This window comes from Rhizopus microsporus, assembly GCF_002708625.1.
Source record: "Rhizopus microsporus ATCC 52813 unplaced genomic scaffold scaffold_5, whole genome shotgun sequence".
Classification (NCBI taxonomy): Eukaryota; Fungi; Mucoromycota; class Mucoromycetes; order Mucorales; family Rhizopodaceae; genus Rhizopus; species Rhizopus microsporus.
Genome location: NW_019671920.1, coordinates 550763 through 566510, shown reverse-complemented (window position 1 = coordinate 566510; position 15748 = coordinate 550763). Strand labels below are relative to the sequence as shown.

Sequence of the window (15748 nt, the reverse complement as noted above, 5' to 3'; positions counted from 1 at the left end):
GCATAAAAAAACTAACCATACAAGTCCAAAAGTCTTGCTTTAACGTTGCTTGCTATTTTTTGGTTTGTTTTATGCAGACGACTACCAACGAAATTTGCCATCTTGCTTAAATTGGCCTGAAGAACAAAATCCGACATTTTCGTTGGCTTTTCATTATTTTGTTTAACAAGTGTATTCATTTGATTCACGACTTGATCGATTATTTTCCATGATTCATTATCTTCATTATGTTGAGCAGATTCATACGCAGTTTGAAACAAAGGCACGTTTTTTGATATATCGCTCTTTAAGCTGAGGTTAATAGCAATTGTTTGCAGCAATAAAGAATCAATTTTTGGCGCAAAATTGCAGTTTAAACCATAACCATCTTGATTTGTGATGTCGCATAAAGTAAATACAGTAACAGGCATAAATCTAGTATCATTAAAGTCGTCCAAGGTTGATCTAAGATAAGCATGTGTTAACGTATGGTTGAAGGAACTTATTAACTGTCTTAAACATGAGATACTTGGAGATAGATAGTCGGATCTGGATGGAAGACAAGAGTTGAACGCTTCCTTGAAGCTTGGCACTTCCTCTGATCGCAAAAAAACTTTTGTACTATCCACAGTAAATTCGGTGGGAGCGACATCAACTTGAGGACCAACAAACACTTTTTGTAATCCGGATGTTGCCATTGTTGTGGGACAGGTAATGAGGACGTTCATTGTATGTAAGCCAATAAGCAGTTTTTTGAGAAGTTCTTTCCATCAGAGCTAACAATAACAGAACAAGATAACCCATATAGAAACATTTCGAAGAGGGCACAGAATCAATACTTGTTTCTAGATGAATATCTATAGTGGCATGTCTTGAGCAAGCTTCGCAGGTAATAGCCATTAACATCAACTTATTATGGATTAAGGCACCGGTAAAGAGCTTGGGAATTAAATACAGTTTCTTTTGAGTAATACGAAAATCAGTGTTCAGGAGACTAATCACTTTTGCATCAATTTCCTCGTAAGGTCCCAGGGTTTTCAGCATATTTGGTACACTTAACAAGGATACAACTTGCGATATATCTTCAAAGTTTATTTTATTTTCTGGACTATCACATTTTCTGCAGGCATAATTCATTACCACTTTTTTGGCCAGTTGCAGCTCTGCTTCGGATATTTTTGGGCAAACACTTGGTGCATTCAAAAATAGACTAATACTACGTGCATTACCTACGATGCTGCCTAACAAAGCTTTTCAATGTGTAGTGTCGAGCTAAACATGAGTTTATGAAGTTGCCATCTTGAATTGTCTCTTTTCAAGGAGAAGAAAGAGATAAAAAAGAAATGTTGTTATTTTTTATTCTAATTTTATGTTGTCAGTCTATCAACAAAGAACCAAGATCAACCACATGTAATTATGATAAATTCGTATTTTATACCAGAGAGAATGAACTAAACAGCCTTAGGTTAGGCAGAGAATTTGGTAGTGTGAAGTTGTAAAGTGATGTCACATGTAGCATCCCCAAGGAAGCGCCCGTAGTATTAGCCTATTTTTGAGCGCATTTTTGAGTGCAGCAAGTGTTTGTCTATTTTTGATGTATCTCCAAAGTTAATATTGAATTCTTCAGACATGTTCTCAACTTCTTGAGCATGTAGCAGAGCGTGAGCAATAATATTTTTTCGTGCCTTATCATATTTGTCTATCTTCAGCTTGACTGGATAACATTTGAGCAAAGACGATTCTTAACTAAACGTTCCAAGTCCTCTAGAACTTTACGGCTGATGTCTGAACTTGAGAGTGATGCATCCTTAGACCAATGCATATCAAAGCATATTTCAACATCCCATTTTGAGGGAACTGTTTGCATAAGATAATCAAATACAGAACTGCAGCTCTTCATCAAATTAGCAGGCCCAAAGAGAGAATAAAGGAAAGAGACGCGAAAATGTGGTTTTGCTATTTGCACAGCACTTGCATAATATGTGAGGTAAGAAATCCAATTTGCACAGCAAGCAGCATATCTATCATATTTACCTTATGAACAATCTATTTTGTAAAAGATTATTTGAAGAAGAAGAAAAAAAGAACTAGCCACAAAATGCGTTATTCTTATAGACGCGTCAAGCCCTATTCTCATTAGCCGTGGTAAACTCATGCAATAATCCTGTTTTCGTATAAAATGATGTTGTCTGTAATAACAAATCCTCTCTCGTTTCAGCATAATAAAGAGATTTGGTCAATATATCAGAGTAAAAGTCAACAAGAAAGGATATCACTCGCCCATACACTCCTTATCAAGGCCACGCTCATCAAGATCAAATAATAACTATATAACATTGTATTTCTTTTATTGGTTTTAAATGTTCGCTGTTTTAAATAAAAAGATCACAGCATATATTCTTCCTTGGCTCTATCCGACGGTCTCATAAAATTCTCCAGAGAATTCATTCGACGGAGAATGGTACCGTGAGCACTGTAAAGCTTTATTTTCTTGAAAGAATTTCTTCATTTTCTGCTTCAAATCCATTATTCAACATAAAGTTACGAATAACTCTTTGGTTCAAACGAACGTTGATTGCGTGAACAGGACTTGACTGAAAAGTTGAGATTAAGCCCATACCATGACGATCGTCCTCGATCTTAAACTGCTTTATTTCAGGATACTTGTTTAGAAAAGTTTCAAGTCGATCATAACACTCTGCAATTGTCATATCGTTAGGTGCTGCGGGCGTAGTGGGCTCGGTATTATTTAAGCTGGGCATATTTTTATTTAAGATATATTTAGAAAAGAGAGAAAAGAAAAAGAAATTAATAACTCCAAATACGAGCACGATTATCACCAGAACCAGAAGCAAACAGTGGCCTTCCATTGGTTGCTACGGCAACAGAAATAACTGCGGAACAATAAAAAAAATAAATATCTTCACTACGCTAAAATGCATTGATGTCATTTTACCTGAATTCTTATGGCCTTGCAGCATAAACTGAGGTTGGCCCGTCTTAGGGTCCCAAAATTGAATACTTCTGTCCTTGGACCCAGATATGATCCATTTGCCATCGTATGTACAAGCAATAGATAGCACAAAATCCTACATGATAACTTAATCAAAAATACAAACAATAACCACAGTAAAAAAACAAATACCTTGTGCCCAACAAATGTCATCTTGCACGGATTTCGTGCGGTCGATGAATTACTATGAACAAATCCTCTATTCATATTTGTGCCCAGTCTCCACAACTTAATTGTTTTGTCTAAGCTACCACTAATTAATTCATTCTCATTGGGCATAAAAGCAACACTGTAAACACTATCCCGATGTCCTTCCAACTGCTCCATCAATTGTCCTGACTGAATATTCCACACGCGCACCATCTTGTCTAAACTTCCTGTGGCTACCAATCGTCCATCATAAGAAATCGCTACACTTGTCACTCCGGGGTCTTTCTGATTTAGGTCATTCACTGCCAATACATGTAAACATTTGCCGTCTGCCATATTCCATATTCTCGTTGTTCTGTCTCCAGACCCAGAAGCGAGGATGCGTCCGTCTCGACTGAAATCAAGTGAATAAATGTCTTGGTCGTGGCCAAGTAGCACGTTACGAATGCGTTTTGTTGAGATATCCCAAATCTATAAGAAAAAAGAATCAATTGAAGATTAAAACAATGACATAGTTCCTTACCCTAATCTGTTTATCTTCAGCTCCTGTAGCAAGGAAGCGGCCATCCGGGCTGAAACAGACAGAGCGAATATAGAGATCACCCTCTTGTGTTATTGCGTCATCCTGTAAGGTACTATTTTACAGTTGGTCAAATAAAGAAAGCACATATATCACACACTTACCATATCTTGAGGCCGTTTGAAACATCGTAAATATATGTTACTCGATTACAACCAGCTGCTAAGAGTCTTCCGTCCAAACTAAATTTAACACAGCAGACAACACTGCTATGTTCAAGTGTATATATAAGATTTGTCTTCAAAACCCTCTTCACCTTTGGATTAAACCTAAATAATAGATAAAGATTGAGCAAATGTAAATAAAAAAAGAAAAAGACCTACAATGCAAACCAGTCTAGTCCTTCAATTTTCAAATTATCAGGTACTGAATTAGGATCGAGGTCAGCCAGAGAGGTTATTTGTTGTTGTTGTTGTTGTTGTTGTTGTTGTTGCTGTTGTTGCTGTTGCTGTTGTTGTTGTTGCTGCTGCTGCTGATGTTGTTGTTGTTGTTGTTGACTGCTGCCAGGTACAAACTCTTTAGCGGTTGGGCGCTTGTCTAGTGATTTATTATTGTACATATATGCTGGATCTTCTAATGGGCCCATAGTATTTGTTGTAGGCATCATTTGTGCAGGATTAGGAGGAGCAGGAGCTGCAGATGCTGGAGCGATGGCTGCATTCATTATACCGCCAAAATAGTTGGATGCAGGTCCTATATTTGGTGGTGGTTGTTCATGCTTAATCATGGGCTGTTGCGAACGTTTATTACTATACAATTCCAGCTGTTGACGTAGTCTCGCGATTTCCTCTTCATACCTAAGGATGCATAACTGAGAAAAAAAAAAAGGAAGAATACGCGTGTTAAAGTAGCTTACTGTTTTTTGATTGCTTGCTGTGTTCTTTCCATTTCAAGTAGACTTTGCTGAAATTTTGTCATCTCTTTTATTTGATGAGCAACTATACAAGATGAGTGAGTCATTTGTTTTGAAATGATGCTTAAAGAAAAGATTCATTACTCTTGTTTTCAAATTCATCACGTTGAGATTTACAAACGAATGCCTCTTGGGTTAACTGGTCAAATTCAGCCCTGATTGAATCCAGCAGTTCCAAGATGCGTGCTGAATGAGGAGTTGGCACCATAGCACGGTGGTTATAAACTGACATTATAGAAAGTTGCGTGTGTATGTCTTTTTAAAGAAAGGTGTTTATTTCATTAAATTAGAGATTAGACGAGCGTTCGTTTTACCTCTTGTTTAAATGAAACAAAATAAAAAAAAAATAAAAATAAAATAAGGAGTCACTTGGTTCATCCATTTTCAGGCGCGATTAATGCCGACATGTTTGTAAATATATATATATGTGTGTGTGTGCGTGTATATATTAGTCACTATCAGAGTTAGACGGACTGCCTTCGTCTTCTTCCTCGTCGCCATCATCTAGCAAACAATTAAAAAAGTGGTCAATCTAGGATTGATTTTAAACTTACTAAATAAAGCACGTAAAGACATTGGCCCTGCCGTATGTGGTTGAGATGGTGTTATATTACTTGTAGCATGTGATGGATTTACATCATTAACATATTCTGGTCTAGGAGAATCTGGGGCTGACGCTACATTATTTGTGAGTGTCATGGATATATCATTTAGTAAGGAATCAAGATCGTCGTCGTCTTCTTCGTCATCATCATTAGCTTCATGCTCTTCACTGCTCTCAGACTCTGAGCTGTCGGATTCTGTATCTGCATTTACATTATAATTGGGTCCATACCCAACTATTTCTGATTGATCACTCACAGAACCTTCCAGCGGCGTCGGTGAACGCCCTCTAAATTCAGAGGACGCATAGGTATATCGATGAGACCCTGTCCCTGTTGAGAATCGGGGTGATCTAGGTGTAGGTGCTATACTTAAGGGACTGTATCGAGGCGTGGAAGCAGTTGGGAGAATTTCTTCGAATACATCGTGATTATCATTATCTTCTTCACTTCCATTATACTGTTCTTCATAATGATCCACTTGCTGTTGATTATGCATTACTTCATCATATTTTTCTGTGCCATCTTCATCTTCTTCTTGGCTATTCAATATTTCATCCATATCTCGGGACAGATCAAAATCAAAATCATCCTGTGGATATCCATTCTGTAGACTACCAGTTTCTCGCTTCAGGTTGATTTGTCCAATTAAACGTTGAAGCATAAAGGTCTTTTTTAATGAAAACGTATTAGTTACTCTGTTTAGACGTATACATAAATGAAATAGGGTACATTGGTATGTTCGTCATAGTATAGAACACAATCATATTCACCGTCTTCGTCGACATTCAGTTGTTCATGTGTAATTTGTGCATCAAATGTTGAAAGAGAGCCCTATATTAGAAGAGAAAGGTTAATAAAGCAGAGAAAGAAAGTTTGCTTTATTCATCAGATTATCACATTGAAATAAGTCAAATCTACTTGATAACCAGCGCCTGTTTCGGTAATATCAACTTGCTTTGCAAGAGTATCATAATGTTGATCTGATTCATCTAGAGTATATTTGAAAATGAGCTACTGTCTTGCCTTCTTAAATGTTCTAGCTCTCTACCCGTAAACGTATATAACCCGGATCCACTTTCTGGTGGATGCTGCACATGTAATTCAAACTGTGTCTGTTCGGATGAATTGTAGTACATTAAAGGAAGAACAAGCTAATCAGTCCTGTTTCTATTAATTTTAAAGTACAGCGACTTTGCAGTCATGCCTTTTGTTTTTTTTAAAAAAAAAATCAATAAACGTACGACAAAAGTTAAGCAATACGACAGTTGCAAAAGAGAGAAGGCCAAAAATGCGGTCAATAGCTTTCTGAGTCGCGCTTTATTTTCCTTTATAATAGTAATACAAACCTCTTTACATCTTTCTAAGAGAAGCCCTATGTTATATCAATTTTTTTAGAACATAAAGAAAATGTGCAAAATACAACAATTACAGGATTAAAACGATCGTCGGCGCCATTGGCGGGCCTTGGTCACATTTTTGACCTTCTTGCCGTATTTATACAATGAATACAGTGTTTCTAAAAATTAATGTCACGCCAAGATGTCGTATTCCTGTATATTTTGTATTGTAAAAATTGAATTTTTGCGACATTACTTTCTGGAAATACTGTAATCGATATTTTTTTGTCAATTGAATGAATATTTGTCAAATCAAATTTAGTTCATGAGCAGCTAAATATAACACCCTCCCAACCAATTAAGATATATTTGTCTTCGTATTGTATATCAAGTTTTTTTATCACATCATCTACTTTTTCCATGATTCTTTGCTCTCGTTCTTGAGCTTCCAACTTAATGAGGATGACTGCTTGCAGATTGATGACATTGAATCACCAGATGATGAAGTAGACGAACTGTTATCGGAATCATATTCGAATGAATCTTTATGGAGACACATTTCGTTGGAACTAGTAAAAGATAAAGATTATATGTTATCCTCTTGAACAATTTGCATAATAATGTCAGTGACTTCGATATTTTTGATCAGAGTTCTCCACAATTATCAAAATTAAGATAATGAAGTGAGTATTTGGTTATAAAGATAACCGTGGTCAGACATTCAACAATAGCTACTCCGTGTTTACCAGTGCTAAGGATATTCGTAACTACCAATGGTGAGTGAATTATAATACCATTAATGATTTTTGTTGCTACAGTGCGCAGTCGTAACCTATTGCTATACCCTTAAATCTTTTGCTTTTTTGAATCTTTTTTAGATTCAGCATTGGTCGGCTTAGCATCGTAGAAAAAAGGATCATTGATTCCAGCAGCAGCTGTATTAGTGAAAATGAATCCACCTGACGTCTTTTTCGGTGAGCACTACATGCTGGGCGCTACCTCTACCCACTACCTGTGATACCGTCAATAAAGTTTTCAATGTGTGACACCACGCTAAGTTTGCTCAGGAACAGATACCTTTCCATATTCTTTAATGTAGAATACAAATTTATAAAGTTTCCGCCTTAGGTTAGGCAGAGGTTTTGGTAGCATGAAGTTGTAAAATGATGTCAGAAATAGTGCTTAAAAGAAGCATCCGTAGCATTAGCTAATTTTCTGGCGTATGTAGCGTTAGCCTCTTTTTCTTCTTCATCAACCAGTCCCAACTTTTTCAAAGATTTTACAATGTTTAAATAGCATTGTGATTTGAAGAATAATTGGTTTAACTCAGAAAATTAGAAACTAGGATTAGATGGAATGAACCACTCTGTAATCTTTTTATTAATAGAGTAAGGAAAAGCTTTATGGCAACCAAAGTGGAAAGAGAAAAAAAAATGTAGCTCGTGTAAGCAACAGTAAAATCCTCTTAACAAAAGTGTTAGCTTCATTTGCAAATCAAAAACAGCAGACAACCAGCGAAACAGAAGAACACTGAGGTATTGGTTGTTGTTGTTGTTGTTGTTAGTACTCGTTAATGTATAGAATAAAAGCAAAGAAGTGATGAGTCTCTATTTCATCCTTTTATTAGAAGTGAGAGGAGAAGCTCATAGCAAAAAGAACCTTTACGTCCTCAGCAACCAATTATACTTCCACAAACAGCTACAATGCAACAAATCAGCAATGAGTTTAAATCCACAGGAACAACAATGCAATATGTTACACACAACGAAAAACAATCAGCAAAAACAAACACCACTACTACCACAACAAACTCCACAACAACAACTTCCACCACGACAGACTCTACCATCACAGCTTCTGAATCAAGAGAATCAATAAGTACCATCATCTCCACAGGTAAACTATTCAATCCCGAAAGATGGAATTCTACCGGGAGGGCGTATTGCAAAATTTTACCACAGTTGGACAAAGATAACCTCCCATCCTTGACTGCTAACCATAGTCAAGGAGGGATACAGAATACAATTCGTGACCCAACCAACGCCTTGGAGGACCATTCATCACCCAGTCAACCAGTTGGATCAACAAGAAGCAGAATTAGCGATACAGAAATTCTTAACAGCAGGGATTATAGAGAGGAGCAACAACTTACAATTCTCAAACCAATTCCTCTCGAAGTTCTTCACCATACAGGAGCCAACCAAGAGGAGACTAATCTTGGGTTGCAAAAAGCTAAACTAGCTCATACAGGTCCAACATTTCAAGATGGAAGGAGTACCTGCATTAAGAGAACTCATCGAAAAAGGCGATTACATAATAAAATTAGGTCTAAAAGATGCTTACACAGTAGTGCCAATCCACCGAAGTCCAAAACCATATCTGGCATTCCAACATCAGGGAGTCACCTACAATTACAAGGCGCTAAACTTCGGGTTAAATATAGCTCTACAGATATTTTCAAAACTACTAAGGTACGCCCTGGAACCTTTAAGGAAAGAAGGTATTCGATTGGTTTATTTTCTCGACGATATTTGCATACTGGGTCAAGAGAAGGAACGTTTGCAGAAGCTAACGGAAAGGATCATGACATATCTGGAGTCATTAGATTTTCTAGTGAACAGAAACAAGAGCGTATTAACCCCTTCGCAGGTTCAGGACTATCTGGGATTCACGTTCATTACCAATAAGATGACAATCAAGGTTCCAGAGAAAAACATCAAGAATTTGAAACAAAGGCTCAAGCAAACACAGCAAGGAACGAAGAAATCGTGCAGATGAATGGCAAGCCTGATGGAGAAAATGACGGCGATGATATCAGCAGTTGCAGAAGCCCTTCTTCACATACGGTATATACAGAGGGATCTAACAAGATCATTAATGGGACACCAACAAAATTGGGAGAAGTCATTCTTGTGGTCGCCACAGGCGAAGGAAGAAATCAACTGGTGGCAAAACAAACTGACAATAAAGAACGGGCTGCCGATAAAACGACTGCAGATGGCAACTCCTACGATTACCATTTACACGGACGGCTCGGAGACAGGATGGGGCGTAACTTCCTCAGTGATAAGGACTCACGGCTTTTAGATAGAAGAGGAGAAGAACTGGTCCATCAACGTAAGAGAACTGATGGCCATTTATTTTGCATTAAAGCTCCATGCAAAAAGGTTCAGAGGAAAAATAATAAAGCTGTTCACAGACAACAAGACGTCCATAAAATACACAACCAAGACAGGGGTACGACCTCTCCAGTGCTTCAGGATACTACAATCAAGGCCCAGGAACTATGCAATCAGTACAAGACAGATATCATATATCGACATGTATAAAGGACTCCGAACACAGAAGCAGACATTTTATCGAGGAAGACACAACCACTATATGAAAAGAGTCTCGCAAAACGAACCTTGCAGGAGATACAAACAATTTAGGGCCCACTGACGGTAGATACCTTTAACAACAGACACAACCACCAACTTCCCATCTGTTACAGTTTCTGGCCAGATCCAGATGCAACGGTGATAGACGCACTTCAACAGCAATGGCCGAAGAAAACAGCCTACTGTTATCCTCCTTGGAAGCTGATTTCTAGGACCCTCAAGCATATCATTCAACAAAGACTGGAGAAAGTTGTACTGATAACCCAAAACTGACCCTCTCAGTTCTGGTTCCCGGTGATATTGCGGATGAGACAACTGGCATGGCCAAGATATTACCGATAATACGGACTGAACTTAATCGTGTGGCGACTATCAGGGAAAACAGGAAGAAACAAGGTTTAAGTGAAGAAGAGTCAAGATTCCCGGAAGCGAATCTCCAAGAAGGCACAGCCAAAGCACATGACAATGGTTGGAAACGATGGGTGGAATAGTGCCAGGAGAACCAGGTGGGTTGCCTCAAGTACGATGTTGAACAAATTGTCAAATTCTTAATTCATCACAAGAATTTCAGTCCACTACATTTAAATACGCTAAGGCCTGCAAAAGCATCAGTATTCAAGTATCTGCATCCGGGCAGACCAGCCATTGCTTCAAATCACAGGATCCAAGATTTCTTTACCGCAAAGAGAAGAAAGGCCATACAGATTCCATCAAGGCAACAGCTGGAAACATGGGATACAGATATCCTTCTAAAGTACATAAGGGAATCATGGATAGAGGAAAAAACATTATCATCAGAACAGTTACAACAAAAGACGTTAGTACTCCTTTGTTTGGCAACAATGGTTAGACCAAGATCAGATATAGGGCGTCTGAGATATGAAGATGTCATTCTCAACTATACAACCTCCAATAGGTTCAGCAGCACAATTCTTCACTTTCGAGAGGCAAAGGAAACTCAGGTAAAATCTGTCACTTTGGGAATTATAGAAGCTGTAAACCTATGCTCGGTACGGAAACTAAAAAAGTTTCTGCTAAAGACAAGTTTGATTTGAGAAACCTTACCAAAGGAACATGTATTCTTCTTGGCCTATATCATAGGCAAGGCCAAGGTCGCCTCAGTAAGACCATCTACAGTAGCAAGCTGAGTGAAACAATTAATGCAACAAGCTGGAATTGACAAGACCTACAAGGCACATTCCATTCGATCGGTAGCAAGTACAAAGGCAGTTGAGGGAGGACATTCTATCCAAACAGTCAAGAAACATGCAAATTGGAGCTTGAACATAAACACATTTGAATCATTTTATTATAAGCCTACTGCAGCGACATCTTCAAGCACTCTGATCACCAATTCAATTTTTACACCTGAAAATCTTTTCACATTAAGAGCTGAAGCGAAGGAAACTGAGATTGTTATAGGCACGACAAACAATTAAGATGTTTCCGAAGCGGAAGCGAATAATGTGATAAACGCCCACCCTTGGTATAAATTTGGAAAACTTAGAAGCTTATTTTAGTTAGTCAATTTATTCATATCCCTCCCAAAAAAAAAAAAAAAATGAATTGATTATATATGCTTAACATTGAAAGATATAGGGAAGAAAGGGATTTTATTGGTTATTATTATATATATTAAAAATAAAGCGTGGCTCTGAGAGCGTTTATCACATTATTCGCTTTCACTTCAGAAACATCTTGAATTATTAATACAGGGTAGCAATATACACCACACTGTAGCACAGATGATTAATGTGATGTCATTCTGTCTACAGGCTCTTTTATATACAAATTATGATAAGTTCTTTGAATACTCTATAAGTCAATATCAGTGCTAAATATAGCAGATTCTATTGATGATATTGCCCTTCAAATGGAGGAATTGTTTGGCTTACTTGGAAATAGGAGTGATAGCTTTCAAGTCAGTGTTTTTTTTATGCGATTAATCCCGCCATTGTCTTTGAGGTGGACAAGGACACGATCCCCCTTACGTTAAAAGACGCTAAGATTCACGCTAAGCAAGTGGAACGTAGCATCAAGAGGTATGGTATGAGAGCAGGTGCTACCGTACGTGCTACTTCTGATAGTATTGCTATACCACTAATTGCCAGTGGTCATTCCTATTCGTCAAGTGATCTTGGTTCGACTGTATCTACTATGTTCTCGTTGGCGGATAAGTTGGAAAAATTAACTATCAATCTTGTTCGTGCTGCTGATATGAAGGCACGAGATGAAAATATGGTACCTGATGTTTCTGCTAAACCTCGTAGGAAAATCGTATGTTTCTTCTGTGATGAGGAGGGACACAAGAAGCATGATTGCCCTAAGTATCTATCTAACAAGAATGGTGAGGATGGTGTAAGGCCGACCCCAGCGTCTGGAACAAAGCTTACTACCTTGACGGGAAAAGGGATAGAACATCAGTAGGGAAGGTTATTGATGTTTGAATTGACAATATATATCCTTCAAAAGACTCTGTAACAGAACCAGCTTCCGTTCAATTGGTAGATGCGGTATATGACGGTGGTGGTGGCATGGGAGAAATTTATGCTAAACGAAGAGCTGATGGTCCTCCTATGGTAAATGACTCACAGACACGTATGCAAAAAAGAGTGATGGCTTCTGGTAGTGATCCTTTTAATGGTGTTCAAGGCAATATGGCAGCGGCTATGGTGAATAATGGTGGGTATACTGGTCCTTTGCCTGGATATCGAGGTAATTTTTCGCAAGGAATTCCTGGCCCCTCTAAAACACTAGGTGGAGCGTGATTACAAAGTGGACAAGGAACACAGGCTGGTCCTGCTAATTGGGTTCTGCCTCAAAGTGTCACTGGTAATGTTCCTCAAGTATTACCCGAGGAGTTGGTGGAAGTGATTGAACGGCGTAAAACCTGTTTTTCAGAAGTCTCTGGGCTAGGTCGGGTTAAAGGCTATGTAATGGATATCCCTTTGGCGACTGGTGCTACTCCTATATGAAGCAAATCTTCTAGGATGACTTGGCAAGAAGAGACTGCTTTGGATGCTTACCTTGAAGAGCTATTGGACTTGCACATTATCAAAGCTTCGAAGGGCTTATGGACTAGCCCATGCTTCTTTATTCTAAAGAAGAATAGTACCTTGCGTCTTGTTATTGATTATCGGCGACTACTAGCTGTGCTTACAAGTCTGGTGTGATTATCTGAGCTGAATGAAGAACTATAAATAAGAGCATTTTAGTTTAAAAAAACTTTTTATCCTTATCTTTTTTCTTTTCTCTACTATAGAGGGATACGCTGTTTAAATGAAACTTACTTTGGTGCTTCTTACATTAGGCCTGTGGTCTACAACATTTGCCTATGAAGACTGTTCATGCAATCCTGTTTCTTACAACAATAATGCTGATGTGGCTCTAACAAAATCATGTGCTGCAGCTGTGTTTGGTGGCCATGTATGGGATTATCCAAATCGTCCCAACAACCGTGTTAAAATGCCAAGTGATATTAACAAAGTCCTGCAGTTTAAAAGATGTTGTGAAGTTAGAGAGTATTTTTGGTGTGTTAATTACTAATGTTGTCTACTTTACATTTTTTTTTAAAAAAAAAAATAAACTTTTTATCCTTTTATTATTTTCTTAGCGTTTGAATAAATATATTTATACTTGATATTTAAAGAAAGCGGAGAGGTTGTATTTTACGAACCTTCTGGCCTATAATTTTATGGCAATATCCTTCAGTTATTTTTTGGCTCTTTATCACTATCTCCATAGTAAGGCCTTGCCCAAAGGCTGTGATAGCAAAACTATGAGGTGTATCCAGATCCAAGCTGATCGTGGGTATATACAAGAAGATCGTTTACTGGGAAAAGGGGGTGATAAGGTACTACTGCATAAAGGAGAAGCCTTGGATGCGGTTAAACGCTTACATGATGAAGGCCACTTTGGGATACTTAATACTATGGAAAGAGTCAATAAATATTATGTGGTATCCAAATGCCGAGAACTCGTTATCATGGTGATTAAATCTTGCGAGACGTGTCAATTTCGCCCAAGGGTCAAAGCAATAAGAAGTAATCCTGCTGTAATAATGAAGACGCCGATGCATCCATTTTTTATGGTTAGAATCGATACTGTGGAGCCACTACAAAAGACCGATAACGGAAATCAGTACATATTGACAGGAGTAGGCTATCTAACCCGTTGGCCTGTAGCGATGGCAGTATCTACTATTGATGAGAAAATGACTATTGGATTCCTTTATCATGAAATAGTAAAGAACTTTGATGTGTTGCAATATATATACTATCAGATCGTGGGACAAGCTTCATATCTACTTACGTCCACTACTGCTTGAAACAGATTGAGTGCAAGAATGCCATGACTACAAGCTACAGATCTCAAGTTAATGGAATGTGTGAAAGACTTAATCAAACACTTATACAGACTATGGTCAAGGTTGCTCGCGATAAAGAAGATATAATATAATAGGACAAATACTTGAACACGGCTCTAATGGCGTTATGTCCAATGGTGAATGCGTCTACTGGTTTTAGTCCTAGCTGCTTGCTCGGTTATGAATTTCGTTCTCCAGCAGTATGGGAAACTCCTCGTATAGATTTTGTTCTAGGTGAAGAAATGGAAGCTCTAAAGGAAAGAGTAATTATGATCCAGTCCAAAATGAAAGAGGTTAGAAAGATTGCAAAAGAGAAATATGATGAACAAAAGGCAAAGGCGAAAGTTCGTTATGATACTCGAGTCCGTGATCGCAGAAGATATGAAATAGGCGATCAGGTGTTATTGAAAGATAATATTCCAGCTACTAAATTTTCTGATAAATGGCTATGCCCGTACACTGTGTTAAGAGTTTACAAGAACGGAGCTTATCATCTTACTGGCAAGAATGGTCTAAGGTTGAAATATGCTGTAAATGGTGACAGAATGAAGCCTTTTGACAATAGTGTGTCGCATTTGGTACCTGATGTACTGACTTTGTCTGCTCAACAAAAATTTCGCTCATGGACTAACTCAAAAAGAAATCCTGCTTTTATGATGCAAGCAAAAGAATGTTGTCAAGAGGCTAGAGGGGTTGTACGTGGTAAATGTTATGTTGGTGACCGCCTCTTAACAAAATTAAGCTTCGCATATCGCGTATATCACTGAACCCTATTTAGTTCTTTTTGGGATGTCTTTGGGAGTAATGTATACCAAAAATACGGGCCTATACGCGTTCTTACTGGCTCTTTAACGTGTGATTCATTCTATTAACCATTGTTTATTGGCTTCTTTCCTTAGATGATGAGCTTACTATTGGCGCTTTTTTTTAGATGAAGCTTTATTATTGGCACATATACTTCTTTAGATCTTTTATAATTGATTTATTAGGATACTTCTTTACCAGTTATTATTGGTAGAAAAAGAATGGTATTTATTTTATAAAATACGGTTTTTATTATATTACAGTAAGAAATAAGAGTAACAAATGTAAACAACAAAGGAGAGACTTTAAAGGCTTCATTTGAGAGGGATATACATGATAGTACTTACCACAGCAGCCTTACTAAACGACATAACCTTTCTTTATAGACCGTGTAGCAGCTATTATTCATCAGCAAGTATTTTACACTATAAATTAATAAAAAAAAGATTAGTTAGTCAAGATGATCCTTTTAGAATAAAGAATACCTTTTACCTTTTCTTTGAATAGTACAATAGGATCTTAGAAAATAAAAGTAGACTATATAAAAAAGAGTTGTTGGCAACAGTATTTAAAAGGAAGCATGATGTTTTTACCTTTCACAAGCTAATACCATACAACAGT

At 37.7% G+C, this 15748-nt stretch overlaps 5 protein-coding genes across 5 annotated transcripts; 2 read left to right on the top strand and 3 right to left on the bottom strand.

The window, feature by feature from the left end:
• Positions 1-574: 574 nt before the first annotated feature.
• Positions 575-1246, bottom strand: RHIMIDRAFT_278131 (uncharacterized protein). The gene is made up of 2 exons (XM_023612723.1): positions 1120-1246; positions 575-1087 (listed from the first exon to the last, which is right to left on the bottom strand). Exons 1-2 carry the CDS (start codon positions 1176-1178, stop codon positions 631-633), a joined length of 516 nt encoding a protein of 171 aa, XP_023467785.1. The 5' UTR covers positions 1179-1246; the 3' UTR covers positions 575-630.
• Positions 1247-2316: 1070 nt separating this feature from the next.
• RHIMIDRAFT_113911 (WD40 repeat-like protein) lies at positions 2317-4989 on the bottom strand. The gene is made up of 8 exons (XM_023605293.1): positions 4720-4989; positions 4579-4660; positions 4046-4519; positions 3827-3991; positions 3666-3777; positions 3125-3613; positions 2936-3068; positions 2317-2873 (listed from the first exon to the last, which is right to left on the bottom strand). Exons 1-8 carry the CDS (start codon positions 4865-4867, stop codon positions 2788-2790), a joined length of 1689 nt encoding a protein of 562 aa, XP_023467784.1. The 5' UTR covers positions 4868-4989; the 3' UTR covers positions 2317-2787.
• Positions 4990-5083: 94 nt separating this feature from the next.
• RHIMIDRAFT_236068 (uncharacterized protein) lies at positions 5084-6376 on the bottom strand (the record flags this gene model as incomplete). Its single annotated transcript, XM_023608475.1, has 5 exons — positions 5084-5139; positions 5190-5907; positions 5970-6071; positions 6138-6229; positions 6289-6376. The coding sequence occupies 5 exons, from the start codon at positions 6374-6376 to the stop codon at positions 5084-5086; spliced, it is 1056 nt and encodes a 351-aa protein (XP_023467783.1).
• Positions 6377-12006: 5630 nt separating this feature from the next.
• Positions 12007-12419, top strand: RHIMIDRAFT_304911 (uncharacterized protein; the record flags this gene model as incomplete). The annotated part of the gene is made up of 1 exon (XM_023614459.1): positions 12007-12419. The coding sequence occupies one exon, from the start codon at positions 12007-12009 to the stop codon at positions 12382-12384; it is 378 nt and encodes a 125-aa protein (XP_023467782.1). The 3' UTR covers positions 12385-12419.
• Positions 12420-12675: 256 nt separating this feature from the next.
• RHIMIDRAFT_278121 (uncharacterized protein) lies at positions 12676-13190 on the top strand. The gene has a single exon (XM_023612722.1). The coding sequence runs from the start codon at positions 12948-12950 to the stop codon at positions 13128-13130; it is 183 nt and encodes a 60-aa protein (XP_023467781.1). The 5' UTR covers positions 12676-12947; the 3' UTR covers positions 13131-13190.
• The last annotated feature ends 2558 nt before the right edge of the window (positions 13191-15748 follow it).